At 38.3% G+C, this 17,203-nt stretch overlaps 1 protein-coding gene across 2 annotated transcripts; it reads right to left on the reverse strand.

Annotated features, from left to right (window-relative positions):
- Positions 1-974: 974 nt before the first annotated feature.
- ASB15 (ankyrin repeat and SOCS box containing 15) lies at positions 975-15,581 on the reverse strand. 2 transcript variants are annotated; one of them, XM_048939400.1, is made up of 10 exons: positions 14,671-15,581; positions 13,057-13,195; positions 11,519-11,571; positions 11,300-11,431; positions 10,710-10,868; positions 8,353-8,598; positions 7,553-7,724; positions 6,607-7,177; positions 5,992-6,145; positions 975-4,609 (listed from the first exon to the last, which is right to left on the reverse strand). In XM_048939400.1, exons 2-10 carry the CDS (start codon positions 13,167-13,169, stop codon positions 4,437-4,439), a joined length of 1,773 nt encoding a protein of 590 aa, XP_048795357.1. In that variant the 5' UTR covers positions 13,170-13,195; positions 14,671-15,581; the 3' UTR covers positions 975-4,436. The 2 variants fall into 2 exon arrangements, with proteins under 2 accessions (XP_048795357.1, XP_048795438.1); XM_048939481.1 differs by lacking the exons at positions 10,710-10,868; positions 11,300-11,431; positions 11,519-11,571; positions 13,057-13,195; positions 14,671-15,581 and adding an exon at positions 8,728-10,700.
- Between the last annotated feature and the right edge of the window lie 1,622 nt (positions 15,582-17,203).

Below are 17,203 nucleotides of genomic sequence, written 5' to 3' on the forward strand. Positions count from 1 at the left end.
TTTCCATGGGATACTATTTAGGCAGCTGTAGTCAGATTATTCTTCCCCCAGAAGCATGCCAAAACATATAACATCTGTCAATGTAAGCCTCACAATACTTACAGCATTTGTAAATATACCGTAAGTCGTATGTCCAGACGAGAGTATGCAGCTATTACATTTTAAGTAATTATAGAAAGTGCATGGATTTAATCTTTGTGGAGTGCCAAAGGCCCAGTTCTCCTGTGTAGCTTAGCCAAACCTACCATTTGCCTTTCAGATGAAAACCAAACACCTCTATTTCTTTACACTCAAGGAGCAACACATGTGCTTCTATAATTAGCATTTCCTTATTTTTATGTCAGAGTATTTTTAACAGTGTGTTAGCAATATAAACAAATGATGTAAATAATAAGGAATGAAATACAAGCAACAGTAGGAAGTAAATTCTCTCTTTTATTCTCTTTATTTATGTCTGTTTTTAAATAGGCCATATTAATGACGATAGGAGTTCTGGGCACCGTATCGACCATGCACACAATATGCAGTGTCACTGAGAAGTCATTGGCTTTGCATTAAGACTTGATCAACTGTAGAGATTTCTACTGAAAATGTGGACTCTGAAAATGAAATTGAATACTTTGTACATGTCACCAGAGCCACAATACCATATCAGCCCTTTAGCTATTAACCATGCATTTTTACAGCTTTTCAGGAAAATCACAAAACATAAGTTACCCGGGGAATATTCCTCCTAATCTAAGTACCTCTTTTGCTGATGTGAGTGACACTTAAGGGAATAACTCAGAGAGAAAATGTTTCCCATTGCAGTATATACCTTTAAATATTTAAACAGTAATTTGGTGCAGTTGCCCATTTACTTCTTTCTGATCTGTTCAGCATTTGTCCTGGTAAAGGATTAGAATGGATTTCTTCGAAGACTGTTCTGAGACAGAGGGTGTGTTTTTTAATCAAGATCAATATCTCTAGGTGCAAAAAAAGACTCCGAAAGGTAGAAAACTTGGATGACAACATTCCATTTTTAATTCCTGAATCCTAAACAAATGATTTCCAGTGGAAAGGAAGGCAGAGAACTAGACAGAATAGAGCCATTAAGGCTGAAATTTACTTTGGCTGGTATTACTTTTCCTAATATCAACTTCTTTGAGCAAAGATCTATCAGGGATCATATGAATAACAAAATAAGAAAGTGGGAAGAAGGCTTTAAATGGACTGACTCAACAGGCAGACTATAGTTGTGGCTGAGTACAGCAGAGAGCTGGCTACACAGAAGAAGACAGAGGTAAAGAGACTGATGACCAGGTTCATATTAAAGGGAGTTCTGGAAAAACCTAAAGAGGTGAGACCTGTTCTACTACAGAGATACGCGCTCATGAGTTTACACCACTTTTCCCCCACGCAAACCATAGCTAAGTGGTTGGCTATTTTAGAAGCCTTTTTCTACCTCAAATGAGGGTTAGGAAAATCCCTTTACCTAACCAAAGGTAGACACAGAAGAGCACTACATTGTGACAGTTTCTCCATGCATGGCTCGCATGCTATCAGAAATGATCTGAGCAAAGGCAGCTCAGGCACGGAGAGCCCAAGCCAGAACACTGACACCTGCACAGAAACAGTAAAACTGTCCCCCACTTGATATGCAGAGCAAGGATCTGCCCTGCCAGCATCCAAGATTAGATGGTAGCCAGTGCATGGAAGTTTTACAGAAGGCATAAGCAACATTATGGGCTCTAAAGGCAATAGCTAGTCCTATAACTCATGGCTGTGGTTTGGTCCTACACCAAGCTATGAAAACACAGCTACAAAGTCCATCTCACTGGTGCTGGAAAGGCTGATGTAACCACAGTTGAATGCCTGGCTCCTCAGAGATCTGATCAGCCTGGTGCAGCTGTTTCTGTCAGATTTTAAGAGAAACAGAGTCCAAATGATATCACTGCTTTCAAGCATTGCCCCCAGCTGATCAGAGTCCCTACCCCAGAGCATGCCTGAATCAAAACTAGGACATTTATTTACATCTAGCCAGTGTTGCCCATAGGGTAGACATGCTATGGAATTGGACTGGGATGGAACACCCAATGAGACACACCCAAATAGCAGAGAAAATGAAAATCCAGCTCTACAAAGGTTCAATCAGTATCCAAATAGAGAGGAAAAGGAGTTGTTTTTTTCTTAGCAATCTCTTCTCTCAGCTGGGGCTGCTGCCCTCACTTCTCTTCACACATTTCCTGCTCTCACTAACACATATTCAACCCCACAAACGTTCAGTGCTCTCGATCTAAAACACAGGAATCAAAAGGCTTGTGTTCAATTCCTAACTTGCCAAAAGCATGGCACAAACTAAATAGTTTCCTTTCTGTATCCATATATCTCTTCTCATATTCCATTTAAAACACAGTTTTGCCCCTTGCTTCTCCATTCAGACCACAGGTGCCTTGGAGGCATTCCGGATGCTTCGCTATAATGTTAAATCTCCTTTAAGGGCTGAGGGGAGGAGGAAGTCTTTGATAAACTGGCATCTTCAATGTTGAGGGAAAGAAAAACTTTAACACAGGATTATGCCACAGTATTGTGGCAACAGGATGACAAATAACAAAAATGGCCCAGATACATCGTTAATAAGATAAGCACAATAAGGTCTTTTAACTTACCTAATGATATTTTATGGAGCAGTCCATGATATTTTAAACATTTCAGGCAATACTTTGCCCTAGAGCTGAATGCTTTGATGCCAGAGGCAATGTAACTATTGCCTGAGGCGTGTATACAGCCCTAAATATAAACCTTGGTCTATGAACTAGAATTACTAATGGAATTTGGCTCTCACCACAGAAGGGGTCTTAAGCCTCCCATCTAAAGCCCATTTGATCATGTTTCCTTCACTGGTTGCAGTGTATGGTATCAAATATGTGACCGTTCAGATCCGCACGTTGTGGTCACTGGATTCACCGAAACTACCACTATTTAAGTCTTATTAAGCCCATATTTCTGTTTAGAAATCCCCACACAGTGAAACCAGCTCACAGATTGGTGTGCCCAAGATAAGTTGGCCTGGGGAGCCTTGCCTGCGGACAGCCATGATGGTTTCACTGCGTGTTCGGCCTCAGGCCATGTGTGGAGCCATCCACCACCTGGGACATCCTGCTGGCAGTGGCTCAGTGTGTCAGCCAGATACCAAGAGATTTCACACAAATAACCGAATTCTTTCTCTTTATCCTAGTAAAAATGTCTGGCAAAGCAACAGAGGATGGGTCTTGGAAATTCAGATGAGGATTAGCTCTAGTGAGAGCAGAAGCAACAACTAAGCCTTCTTTTATAACACTCTTCGTGTCCTTGACCAATAATCTTCACTTCTTCCATTTTATCCTGTAAATATATTGTGAGAAAGGACAGACCCACAAATGACTGATACGTCTGCTTTGGGGAGTGGAATTTTTCAATTCTGATTGAGGTGTTAAGTTATATACACCAAGCACACACTCTGGAGAACATGGAATGCCAGCCTAAGGAATGGGGCAGAAGGATGCTTCGGCTGATCTTGTGTGTGTGTGTGTATGCGTAGCAAAAGAACAAGTGCAATCCACTTTTAATGGGATAATATAAAGGATATTTAGTCAGATGTGTTTTATTCTGGGCACGCACAGAAACATGCTGCCAAGTATATCGCAGTATGTGACTAAGGGTCTTGTTTAGTCTGGTTGAGAAATGAACTGACAAATCTCTGTAGGAATCATGATTAAATTATGATATTGTACCATTTCTCAACTAAGGGGAAAAGCTACTTGATTTCCTGCTTGGTTTGCCAGTCAAGATCTACTCTTTTTTTAAAGAAGCCTGACATCCCTCAATCTTTGCTGGGCATTAAAACTTTCTACGCTGACATACTGTACTGACAAGTAGATGTACCTGGGAACACTGATTGGTAAAAATAGCTAAAAAGACTCTTTGAAGTGTTTGGAGAATTTTATAATAGAATAATGATTTTCCAGATACGAAATGTGATGTATTTCCTGCCAATTACATGTCAGAGAACTGCATTTAGAGGTTTAATTTTCCTTACCAAGTTATATTAGGCATTTCTTCTCTTTTCTACATAAACTCATGCCACAAACTGAGTGTGCATTTATCATCCTCACAGGGAAGACTACCAGGAAAATCTTTTGTCTTTTATTCATCCACATTCCCATTTAGAGTGATTCTTTTCTACATAATTATTATAGTGCCCTTATTGTGATTTTAGCCTAGATTTGAAAAGTACAATCTTGTGTTAAAACATACTAGGTTTGAAGAAAAATTTGTGCCCATCAAAGAACTAATTACAATACATAGCAGAATGTTGTGAACATATATAAAACATAGAATCATAGAATCATCAAGCAAATCTTCAGACAGTAGAAAATAGAAAAGAAATTAAAATAGTGCACAGTTATTATTAAAAACTATTCTAAATGTATCTCTTTTCCATACAGATCATATTCTTTATATAGGATGTAGTTCCGGAGAACTGGTGGAAGTGGAAACTTCTTCATGGATGACAGCTTCTGCAGTCTCCACAGCCCCATGAGTTTACGTATCTTCAGGCGACACAGATGTTTCAATGGGCGAGGATTGTCTACAAATAATAGTGAGAGAGAAATAACAATGTCATTAACTATGACTGATGACTGATTGCCCTAAAAAAATTAATATCAAAATCTACCTTTGGGCATAATTTTGCCACTTCTGAATATGTGATGTTACATGCTGTTGATATTAATCAAACTTCTTTTGGATTTCTCCTAACACTACATTCCTCCTTTTAAGAAATATGCACGCTGTGCTATGTCACCAAAGCTGGACATTATTGAACGTAATCAATGGTAACTGATAAATGATCTCTCCTTTCTCTCTATGTATATTGAAAAAATTTGCAGGTTGAAACCAGCTGTGCAAATGACCTGGCACTTCCATTTCTGCTCAATAGAGCAGAAATAAGGCACTGAGACCAGACCATGCTTGGATCTAAACCAAAACTTCTTACCGGACTTCATATCACTGGAAGATTTTGGTTTGACTTAGCTTTCCTGAACACTTCAACAATTTTCAACACGCCTGTTATAGTTAAGACAACAAAATTATTTTGATGTGCCTATGACACTAAAACTAAATAAAAAAAAACTTCCTCTGCATGTCAGTATAAAACATCAAAATAAAATCAAATGCCAGATTAAAATTTAAATGTTGTGCTCCTTTATAATTGATGTTGAACAAAATTCTATTAAAAAACTGCAAACAACAGTCAAATACAGTTAGTTTCTGCAAAGAGAGCTTTTCCTTTATTTCTCAACTTTTTAAAGTTAAGGTGGATGAAACCTATTTCTGGTGCCACCTGCTGTAAAATATCTGAACTAGGTTGTAGAGCTTCAAAAGATAAAGCATACATAGAAGTATTAATTACTGAACGGCAACTCTAAATGTAGATCTTGTAAATCAGGAATTGATGGTACACTGTGATGGTAACTCATTGTCAACATCTCTCATCTTGAACATAATAGCATCTGAAACACGCTCTTATGATAATGCTGGAATGATTAATAGACTTGGCCGATCAAGGGAGGAAAAAAAGATAAAGTATCAGCAACATTCCTCCATAAAAAATATGTTTCATTGCTGTGCAATGATTGGCACTGCAATGCTTCATGTGGAGGATGACAAGTACCCCAATGGTCTTGCACAATTGAAGAGGCTTCCCACACATCATTGACATTCCACAGGAGACTGGTAAGGTGCACACCAGGTTCATTCACACTTATATTCCAGTCCAATTAACTGTGACCAGTGGCAACATCGAGACGACCTGTCTCAATCTGAGAAATGGATGACAGATACAACCTGGCTCTTAAGCTAGTACACACTTGTATTGCTACTGCATTTTAGACTAATATGACCTGGTAAAAGCAATTACAGTCTCCTGTAATAAGACATAACATAATTAATTGGAAGTTAGATATTTACCCAATATCTGACGTATCTCTGTCCATTCCTTCTGTGTTTCTAGAACAAACTTAATTTTTGTGCATAGTGGAACATAATCCATGTAATCTATAAAAATACGAACAACTTTTCCTGCTAAGTGTTTCAACCACGGAACAGAGATGAAGTCACAGAACTGAAAGAGAAAACATATCAAAGAATAATTTCAAAATATGCGCAGTGGAATGCCAAAATAACACACTGTAAAGCAATTACAAAAGGTAATTAAAACAAAGTATTAGGAATGAGCTTTAACAGCTATGAATAGATGCTTATGTAAATTACTTTACATTTGCTTCCATGCTTAGTCTTTGTGATCTAGCCTTTGTTTGGACAGGAACTGAAATAACAATAGCCTGATTTGCAGTTTCTTATATCTTCCTTACTAAATCTCTAATGTACAGGTACCAAACTAAATCACTCTACATAAATAATTTTCCCTATCTCAGAATCAAAAATGAAAAATAGCTGTTTTAGTTTTTTAGGCTGTTTTAAGAGGATTTTGCAAGTATATGCTTAATTCTGCACAATAATATGGAATTTTTAAAGCTGGCTAATGGAAAGAAGAAAGAAAAAAGAAGGAAGGTATGTATTTACTGGATTATCCCTTATTACAGAAGAAGTCCACCCTGGGAGAATCTCTTCCTCTGGAGTTGACCACACAAAAGAATTTCCGAAGACATCTTGATGCATACAGTCAAAGCACAACTCCACATTGTATCCATGATTCAGTAACAGCCTTAGCATCACCTCATCATTCAAGGCATACTGGATGGCACTGGGAAAATGCGTATCATTAACCATCATAAAGTAACAATTGACATTTGCTCCGTAAGATAGAAGCAGCCTTACTATTTCATGGTTACCACCTCTTATTGCCACAAGAAGACAGTTCAAAGGATCCTTGTTCGGATTTGCACCAGCTTTCAGTAATATTTCAGTGCAAAGAATGTCATTGTTAGAAACAGCAAAATAGAGTGCAGTTTTCCTTTCATCATCATAACTATTTGAGATATGATCATCCAAGACAGTATTGACATCAAAATCATTTTCAATAAGGAGCTCTAGGCACTGTGAATTTTGGCCATCTGCAGCTGAGTGAACAGGGCTTATCCCACTTTTCTGGATTGCAGTTTGGGATGTGACTGGAATGAGATACTTCAGGACCCTAGAAAACAGTGAAGACAATAAGGCATCACTCCTCTGCATGAAGAAAATGACCATCACGCAGCTATATGTTAATTTACCAAATAGACAATTCACACAGGAAAATCCTAACACAGAAGCACCTGTTCGGGAAGTATCAAATGGAACCTTGTCTTTAAGATATTTCAGTGCTTTTTACTTAGCTCTAAAGCAGTATATTTTACATTTTCTTTTGTTTCTGCTAAAATAACTCCTAGAAGTTGATTCAAGTTGATGCGACGCAGCCATTTCTGAAATACAGGTGGTCTGTACATTTTTGTGTTTAACAGTGTTCTTCAGCGTGACCCTCAGACACACTATATCTTAAAGAGAATGTGAAGTACAAACTCATACTCACAGGTAATGCCCCTCATAAGCTGCCTTATGTATGGGAAGCAGTCCTGCCTTATTGGGCACATTGCCACTTCCTCCATATTCCAGAAGAAGCGATATGCAGTCTGGATTTCCTCCTCCTGCCGCTTCAAATAGTATTGATGAACCATCATCTGCTAAGGCCTGGACATCACCACCTTGAAGAAAGATAGAGAGTTTAGAATTGCAACCAAATTGATTTGCAGATCAACATAAAAACAAGCCCAGAATACTCTCCCTCATATTTTTAAATGTATTTATATTAAAACGTTATGTAAGCAACAAACATTTCTTGTGACAAATTTAGCCTTCAAAGGCAAAAAGAAATCTTGTATAGATATAAGTCCAGATGCATGAACACCCTCACTTGGGTGGGGTCTGCTTAGGCCTTAAGGGTTATAACTGAGGGTTTTCAAAAGCCTGGCCTATTTAAATAAATATTTAACTGCATCAATTAGTACCAATATAATTCAGTACACTGTAGAAAGGAATGAAACAGATGAAGAAAATGGGACAGGAGCAAGTAGAAGGCGGCAAAGTAGGACAGTAGCTGTAGGTCCCTCCTTGATTGAAACTGATTGGTATCAACTCCATCATTCCTTTGACACAGATTATGATAGTGTAGGAATGCTTATATATGCTTCCTTTCTTTCCAAGAAACCAAATCTAATCATTCATCGCTCCTATTTCTCTCCTTTTCCATTACCACTCTAAAACACCCCAGCAACCAGGCAGGATGCATGCCAGAGCAGAGGCTCAATTCTTTTTTACGTGGTGGCTACATACCTTTATGAATGAGATGCTCCAGCACATCGCAGTGACCATATTCAGCAGCAACACCTAATGGTGTTACTCCATACCCATCCTTAAGGTTCACATTTCCACCGTTCTTCAGAAGAAGAGAAACAATATCTTTGCGTCCCTGTTTTGCAGCTTCATGCATTGCAGACCAACGTTTTACACATGGCTGGTGGATCCTGCAGTTGTGTTTAATCAGAGTAGAGACCATTTCAAAAGAACCACTTCTTACAGCTTGAAGATATTAAAAAAGGGAAAAAAAATACAATTATATTTTCAAGCACGTTGTCTTGAAATTTAAAGATATCTAGTAAGTTTAGAGAATTATTTTCTTCTGTACTAATATGAGGAAATTCAAAAGACCTCCAGTCCTAGGAATCTGGGGGTCCAAATCAATGATGATGTGAGCTGCATGGGAAATTCAAGCTCGTAGTCACAGGTAATGCCTCTCATATGCTGTTTAGTGTATAAGAAGTAGTCCTTATCAGGTTCTTTGCCTAAACCATCTTAATCTGTAAGAAATATCAGTTAGGAATATGGAAGACAAAAGCGGCATCAGATCAATTGCAAGGAAAAGCAACAATAAAAACAATAAAGCATTAGACAATAGTCCTTACTTGTAAAATTGATGCCAACATTACAATGTCCACTGAAAATCTCAGTTGTGATTTAGTCATCTGGTAGCTCTAATCCTAGCATGTATTCAGTGGCTGTTGTCAGCCAAAACAACATTGACATCTGCCATCCCATATTCTGACCTTCTCATGTGCTAAGTTTGAAATTTCCATATATAACTACACCTGCAAATTATTCCCATATAAAACAGTGATCCAGATAGAAGTCTAATCTCACATCTGAACTATCTTTTGGAATAGCAGATCTCTTCTCTGACTGGCAAGGCAGGTGAGAAAGGTCAGGGTTAGCAAATTTAACTTCAGTGAATGTCCTTTTAAACATGTTAGAAGGTTTTTATGAAGCAAAAGTCTTCATAATTACTTACATCTGCTTTGAAGAGAAGCATTACTGAACACAGTGGGAAGTAGAAATTATCACTAGATTTTTTTTTCAGCATTTATCTTTACACTGAAGAGCCCTTCAGTTCAGAATTTTAGAATTAAAAAGGGAAGCTAGGTGATTTTCAGCTCTCAACATCATCTATTAAGTGTGATTCTCTGATTCTCTATTTCACTAAGGCTAAAATGTGTGATGCACAGCAATATCTGCGTCCACGTTCTCAGCTTTAAGTGGCACAAAAACACAAAAAGCATCACATAAACAGTTCACATCTGGCAAGCCTCATTTCCAGGAGTTTGTATAGAGAAATATTCAGGGAAATAAATTACCACTATAAGGGGAATTCTTTTTACATCTGCCCTAGTTATTCTTTCCAAGTTTCATTAAAACAAAAACTGAAAATAACTTAAAAGTTATAGACTTAAAATTACTGAAAAGAGCTGAAACAATGGAAAGCAAGAAACCCCAAAGGAAAACTTCAGAAAAACCTCAGAGCCTTAAAATGTTAACTTATCGACTTATCAAAAATTCATAGAACTTAAGATTTTAATACTGGCTATTGTAATATATATTGCAGTTCATTATGCAGTATAATGGTACTCTGATGTATACATGAGAATTGCATTAACTTCAGAGATTTATTCTCTTCAGCAGAATGGAGTTATTTGGCTTTCAACAGCAACTAGAAGCTGATATCTGCTAAGCTGCCCACGTGTAACGATGCTCATTTAAGTCTACCAATAGCATAAAATCTTACAAAGAATCAGCTTTCTTGAGATTGAGGTGTTATTTAGAAATGCAGTACAAGCTTGCTTTCAGTGCAAGAAGGAAGGGAGACGAGATGGGAGATTTTGTAACCGAAAATGCCGTTCTACTCTTGAAGAAACCATCCAAAAAATATAAAAATCTTCAGTAACCTCCAGACCTCCACAGAAGGCACGTTCAAGTTAAAGTAACGGCTTATTCTTGTACCTGACTTAAACTTTAAGATGGACAGCTTGCTAATGGCCTTACAGCATTTGAAGACACAGAGAAGATGCCTCAAACAAAACAGAGGTCACATTCTCAGGATTATCTTTACATGCAACTCAGGAATGACTTAAGTAAAATTATCGCTGAAGTGAACACTGGGTACATTTCACTTCATCTACCAACAGCCAGCAAAACAGCCCAGCAGAGTATTGGAGCGAGTAAGAATTACACGCACTGACAAGGATTCACAGAAATGGAGCTAACTTCCCCTTGTCAGGGTTGGCTCTCAAGTCTGATGAAGCAGATGTGTCAGTTTGGTGAAGTGGACGGGCTGCAGCCCAGGGAAAGGAGGCAGTTACCAATCAGGAGTGGAGTCTCGCCTTTGTCATTTGTGGTGTTGGGCCAAACACCTTTTTCCAGCAATGCTCGGACGTTTTCCACAAAGCCAGCTTTGGCTGCCAAAGTTAGCGGTGTTTCTCCATCACATGTTTTGTATTCCCACATTGTTTTATACGATGCTAGAAGTAAGAAAGTGAGGAAACATAAAACTAATTTAAAGCACAATGCTGTTAATGCACACATGTAAACCAGCAGTCCTTAAATGCTTGAAGTCTTTAATCTTTATGAAAATTGCTTGTAATTATGTTTATCTTAATCTAACTTGTACTTCCAGACTGAATACTGAATATTCATTTTAGCTCTGTTAATTCCGTAGGATTCTGAACAAAGCATTAAAAAAGACTTCAAGCTCTTTCCTAGTGTAAATTGATGAAACATCCCAAAAATAAAATTTGCCTGAGATGTAAATGACATCTGTAGGATGCTTCATAGAGGATCTCTTCATGCTTCTTTAGTCATCAATTCTAGTCTGTTGTTGTCCATGTCTGGCTTTTTGTTCTCTGTTTCTTTGCTGCTTCCTCTGTCCCATGAGACATCCTCATTTACTCACCATCTAAAATAATTTCCAGTATTTGCTGAATTGGCTGAGCTGCAGCCTCGTGCAGAGGAAACCATCCTCTTTCATCAGCTTCATCCAAAGCGTATTTCCATTTCACAAGATCTTGGAGCCCAAATATCTGACCTTAAGAAATCCAATAGATAAGTGAGATGCAGTTGAAAAATTTTATGAGGAGAGCTCGGTTTCACAAAGGGGCAGAAGGGGTTTTACCTTCCTTTATGGCTGTTACAATTTTCCTATTTTCTTCACTAGGTGGCACAAAACTACCCAAAAGAGAACAGAAAATAGAAAATACAAACACGTAATAAATACATTACATTATTTATTCAATATTTTCCATGAGCTTCTCATCTGAGCCAACTTTCCTTTATATATCATCTATAGTCCCCATTAGCCTTGTGATCTCTTAAGTTACATCTGTACCAAGGACCTTCAGAGTAGCCAAAGTTCTCAAGGGAGGTGCAGGTCCTGCCTGGCTTCCTGAGCAGCCTTGTGTCCCTTCCCCTATCCTCCCCTGGTGTGGCTGTTTCCAGGAGGAGCTGTGAACTGCTCTGACAAAGCTCTTAATTTGGTAAAGAATTCTGTGGATTTAAAAGGCGTATTTGCCACACAGTACAGAAACGAGCCCCTCAGACTCAGAAACTTTATGCAGCAAATGAATACATGATGGCATCAGAGTGTCAATATTTGTTAATGAATGAATTTGATTATGTCAATTATGTAGTTTTCCCTGAAAAACAACTGTCAGTTTTTTTAACAGTATTATTCAAACCTCCATAAACAGAAGTTAAATGCTGCTTTCTGCTAGTACACTGAGTATCTTAAAAAAACTAGAATAGGTTAAACTTAAAAACTAGATTAGATTAAAAAGAAAAAAAAAAAAAAGGAGCAGCCAAGTGAAAAGGAAGATTCACGCAAACACTGATGACCAAGAGCCAAATTGTCCTGAGATCCCACAGGAAATTAAGGCTGACAGTGCTCCCAGACTTACAGTTCTACATCTCGGGTAGTGATGCCCTGGAACAGGTTGCCCAAGGAGGTTTTGGATGCTGGCAACCCTGCACACAGCAGGGGGTTGAAACTAGATGATCATTGTGGTCCTTTTCAACCCAGGCCATTCTATGATTCTATGATATCCCTTTCAGTCCCAAGATAGATCAACCTACAATATGTGTTCATGGGATTATTGCCAAAAAACCTCTCCGCTTAGAGAAAGTTCATTTTTGTTTCATGTGTACCTTTTCACAAGAATGGCCTAAAAAGCTACGGGAAGTATTACTTTATCAAGTGAGTCCCGTCTCCCTTAACCTCTCTGCAACTCCAGAAGATGGGTTGCTCCAGACGGCAAAGCAGAGCAGAAGCCTGCTCTGGATCTCAGCTTTGTCTCCAGCACAGAGCCCCAGGTGATGCCAGGGAGATGATTTTCATTATCAATCATCAATCAAAGGACTCAATCAGTCCAATTTAATGTCACATCTGAACTCTTGCTGAACACTTTTGTAGGATCTTCTGGTTTTCTCGTTTGCAGTTTTCTTGTACACCTAGATACCCGAGTGCACAGGGGAAAATTGAGTGAGTACAGAGAAGTTCACTAACAAGTTTCTGTTTTGTTTATTCTTTCAGGCAGTGTTTCACTGAGCAAAACGCATAACAGCTAAACCAAGAACTGCTTTAAGGACAATATCAAGCACTAAATGTCAGTATCTCAAAACACTAAAATTATGGCATAACCTCTGAATTCACAGTACCTGTCACTAAAGCTGGACATTCGTGGTTTGGCTGCATTTGATTCTTGAATGCTAAGCTGTATGGCATACTCAGTGAGCAGATTTTCGACCACATCTTCACTTTCATCCATCATTTTTTATGGCAAATCATATTCATATGCTGTTTTGAAATACACACAAAAATATACTGGTTAGGATTAGTACACTACTTAAGGTTGTTGTTTTTGTTTTTGTTTTAAATAATAAAATTGTTTCCATCAATTTAATTTCATAGCATCTTACTGAGTTTTGCTTCTATTGTTCACAAACGTTCACAAATGGTTTAATCCTGCAAGTTGATCATACCATCCAACCTCACTTATTCCAAGAGGGATTAAGAGCACAGAACAACTTGTAGGATACTCAAATGCAGGACAGCAAGAAAATTCTTTTATTTTAAATATATATATATTGCTTTTCTACCTCCACTTTATCTCCACACAATTAGGGGAAGAAATTAGTCATCATCTAAATGTGTAGCTCTTTTCTGGTCATACAACTCTCATGCTCATTTTGCCAGCTATCCCCTGCTTTGTTGTAATCCCTAGAACTGATAATGCCACAGGCAACCCAGAGCTCTGCTTCAACACAGACTTAGCCAGGAAGGTGTTAAGTAAGCAGTGTTTCAAAATTGTTGTGTGTGCCATTTTCAAATTATCACACAAAAATTAATAGTATATTGTAAAATGATAAATTTAGTAAGGTAGCAACTGACTGACATGGCAGAGTAAGTAGAATGTAAATGGCTCACCACAGCACAAGTGCTGGACACATAGCTAGAGGTCTATACATGCCTTGAGAGCCTGATTTGCTATATCACTGCTGGTAATACGCTGTGCTAAAGTGATGAGGTCTGACAGAAGCGTGGATGTTCCACTGGGATCACACAGGAGTGCAGCAGCATAGCCAGCATGAGAGCAGCAGCAGCAGTGTCCCTCTTATGCAGTGCAGCAGAGAAAAGGCTAAAAAGCTCAGCAGCAAAAATTTCTCCCAGCCAGCTATGGGTATTTGGCAGTGACTAGAACCCAGCACTAGGTCACAAGAAACAATTACAAATGCTTACTCTACATTTTAGTTGCTTTATGTTGAACATTTTACTTAAATAACATTTGGAGTAATCTGATACCATTCTGATATTGTTTTCTGTTTCTACCTGAAAAAAGGGATTACTTGCCATTGTTTTGCATACAAAAAAACCAAAAAGTTTTGCCATCTTAAAGTCATTGTTTTTACCCCCAAACTCCTGAACAACCTGCTAATAAAGAGTTCCAAGTCTTTCCCTGGAAGAAGCATATCAAGAACTTATCATTTTTAAACACATAGATAAGCACTTATCATTTTCAAACACATAAAGTTAATAATGTGTGTTCATGTTACTCTCATTACTTATCCTTAAAATAAACCAGACAAACCTAGCTTTTCTCTCTAGAAATAGAAGGCCCTTAGGCATGCAAAGAGGTTATTCACAGCAATAAAATAATAAAAATAATAATAATTAAAAAATAGCATTCTAAATTTGGTCTCAGTCTATTAAATATTACAGTTTTAAACGATTTCACCGTTAGTCTAATTGGCGAGCACAACGTATAGCCTCACCTTTTCAACCCATTATCTTGCCACTGTTAGTCTGGGGCCTGCATTTTGAACAGCCAGGAATAGAGACCTGCAAGCTAATGTGCCCTGTGATATTTCTAAAATTAAATACACAGTTGCTTGATAAATTAAGGTCTGACCTTGTGCAACTGTAACACAAGCAGACTCAACCCACAGGAAAGTATTACACATGACTTCTCTAAAATCTCACCAAATGTAACATGAGGTCTAGATGGTATAGTAAGATTATCTGTGCCCTCATTGGTTCAACAACTCTTAAAGTAATTCCCAACTTGGCTTCAAGGATAACATTAACATCCTGTAACATATTAACATAAATTAAAAGAAATCTGGGAAGCTTTAGCGTTTAACTATTTGTAGATTTGTAAATTCTGACAAATTATATGGCCAAATAGTAATCACTATATCTGAAGCTGATATGATGCAAAGCTTTATAGATTTGATGATAGTCAATTATAGCACCTACTTGTCTAGATTCAATAACTTGAAATTGGTCAGAAAAGCAGGAGACACAGTACAGAACACAAATGCAAGGTCCTGCACTGCACCTTGGTCAGGGCAATCCCAAGCACATACAGTTTGGGCAAAGAATGGCTTGAGAGCAACCCTGAGGAGAAGGAATTGGGGATGTCAGTTGATGAAAGACTCAACGAGTCAGCAATGTGTGCTTGCAGCCCAGAAGGCCAATTGTATCCTGGGTTGGATCAAGAGAAGTGTGACCAGCAGAAAGAAGGAGCAGATTGTGCATCTCTGCTCTGCTCTCATGAGAGCCCACCTGGAGTACTGTGTCCAGCTCTGGGGCCCCAGCACAAGAAGGACATTGGGCTGTTCAAGTTGGTCCAGAGGAGGGCCACAAAGATGATCAGAGGGCTGGAGCACCTCTCCTATGGGGACAGGCTGAGAGAGCTGGAGCTTTTCTGCTTGAAGAACAGAAGGCTACAGGGAGACCTTACACCAGCATTCCAGTACCTGAAGGGGCCTACAGAAAAGTTGGGGATGAACTTTTTACATGGGCATGTAGTGACAGCATGCGGGGTAATGGCTTTAAACTGGAAGAAAGTAGATATAGATTAGATATCAGGAAGAAATTCTTTAGTGTGAGGGTGAGACACTGGAACAGGCTCCCTAGAGAGGCTGTGGATGCCCCCTGCCTTGAAGCATTGAAGGCCAGGCTGGATAGGGCTCTGAGCACCCTGGTCTAGAGGGAGGTGTCCCTGCCTTATAGCAGGGGTTGGAACTAGATGATCTTCAGTGTCCTTTCCAACCCAAACCATTCTATGATTCAGTCATTATATAGTGCAAGTAGAAGTGATATAAAAACACAGGAACCCAGGAGCAACACGAAGAACAACTGTACCCAGAAAGTGGAAAAAATTGGATCTTTTTTTTCCTGCCAGCTCATTTTTTTCCCTTGGTCATATCACTGATACCTTAGTCTCGTTTTTGTTTCAATCAGATCTGTTACTATCTTTTCCAAAATTAATACACAATAAGGAAAACAAGCTGAAACAATAAATGTCCAACGTGTTGTTAATATAAGTATCTGATACAATGAAATTTTACACTTCTGATAGAACAAAATGTCAGAACTCCACTGATCTTCTGTGCTACGTAATTCATCCATGTGTATAGAACTGTGAAACTGTAAACTTAACCAATGTGTGACATGCATCTAATTTTTGAACGCAAGATCAGGAAAGTCATTCAATGATGATATACTATTAAATGCAATTTCTGTTAGTGTGGTAGACAAGTGTGGTGAGCCTTCAAAATATAGTGCAATAGAAACAGGCATGAACAGTGCCAGTGCCCTGCTCAACTGCTGGCTAACAGCTGATAAGAACAGGAATATATCCTTATATATGAAAAATATTTTAAATATATAGATTTATAATATCTATAAAGAACGTAAAGATTTTAAATGTTCACCTCATTTCCTTCATGTAACTAGGGTGCTATCACAATTAACACATATCAATATGACACACATGGCATTGTTTGGCTTTTCAGTTTGTTATTAATACTATTTTGTCCAAAATCCACTAACAACATAAAATGCCTTTTTATTGCCAATTTATCTTCTTCTATCACAAGTCCCTTAATGTGGTGGGTTTTTTACTTTTGTCCTCGCACACGTTAACTCAGCAATTGCCTGTTCACCACATTCTACTCCAGTGAATCTCACTTTTGATTCTGCAGCTCCTAGCCAACCAATTCCATGAAGCAAATTTATAAGAGGCATATGCACACTGTATTATGAAACAAATTCCAGAATATTTACCCAACTTTATGAGTATTCGCAAGGTAGAAATCTTCTGACCTTAGTAAGACCTGATTACCCAATGCACACATACCAATTTGGTTTTTTTTTTTTTTACCATGTCTGCTGTAGGAAAACACTATTGATATGCCGGAAACTTCTCCAAGGGCTCAATACTGAAGCATTTCATGAAAGAATAACAGAAGTTGACAGATATTTAAAAGACAGTCACTATACTAAAATCTCATGTTTAGT

Source organism: Lagopus muta, chromosome 1, assembly GCF_023343835.1.
Source record: "Lagopus muta isolate bLagMut1 chromosome 1, bLagMut1 primary, whole genome shotgun sequence".
NCBI classification, from domain to species: domain Eukaryota; kingdom Metazoa; phylum Chordata; class Aves; order Galliformes; family Phasianidae; genus Lagopus; species Lagopus muta.

Excerpts from the sequence above, each read along its gene's own strand:
- ASB15 (XM_048939400.1), bottom strand. The coding sequence starts at position 13,169 with ATGATGGATGAAAGTGAAGATGTGGTCGAAAATCTGCTCACTGAGTAT. Across the intron at positions 10,869-11,299 it reads ACTGGAAATTATTTTAGATG|CATCGTATAAAACAATGTGG; the intron begins GTGAGTAAATGA and ends TCTTACTTCTAG. Across the intron at positions 4,610-5,991 it reads AGAGATACGTCAGATATTGG|ACAATCCTCGCCCATTGAAA; the intron begins GTAAATATCTAA and ends TATTATTTGTAG.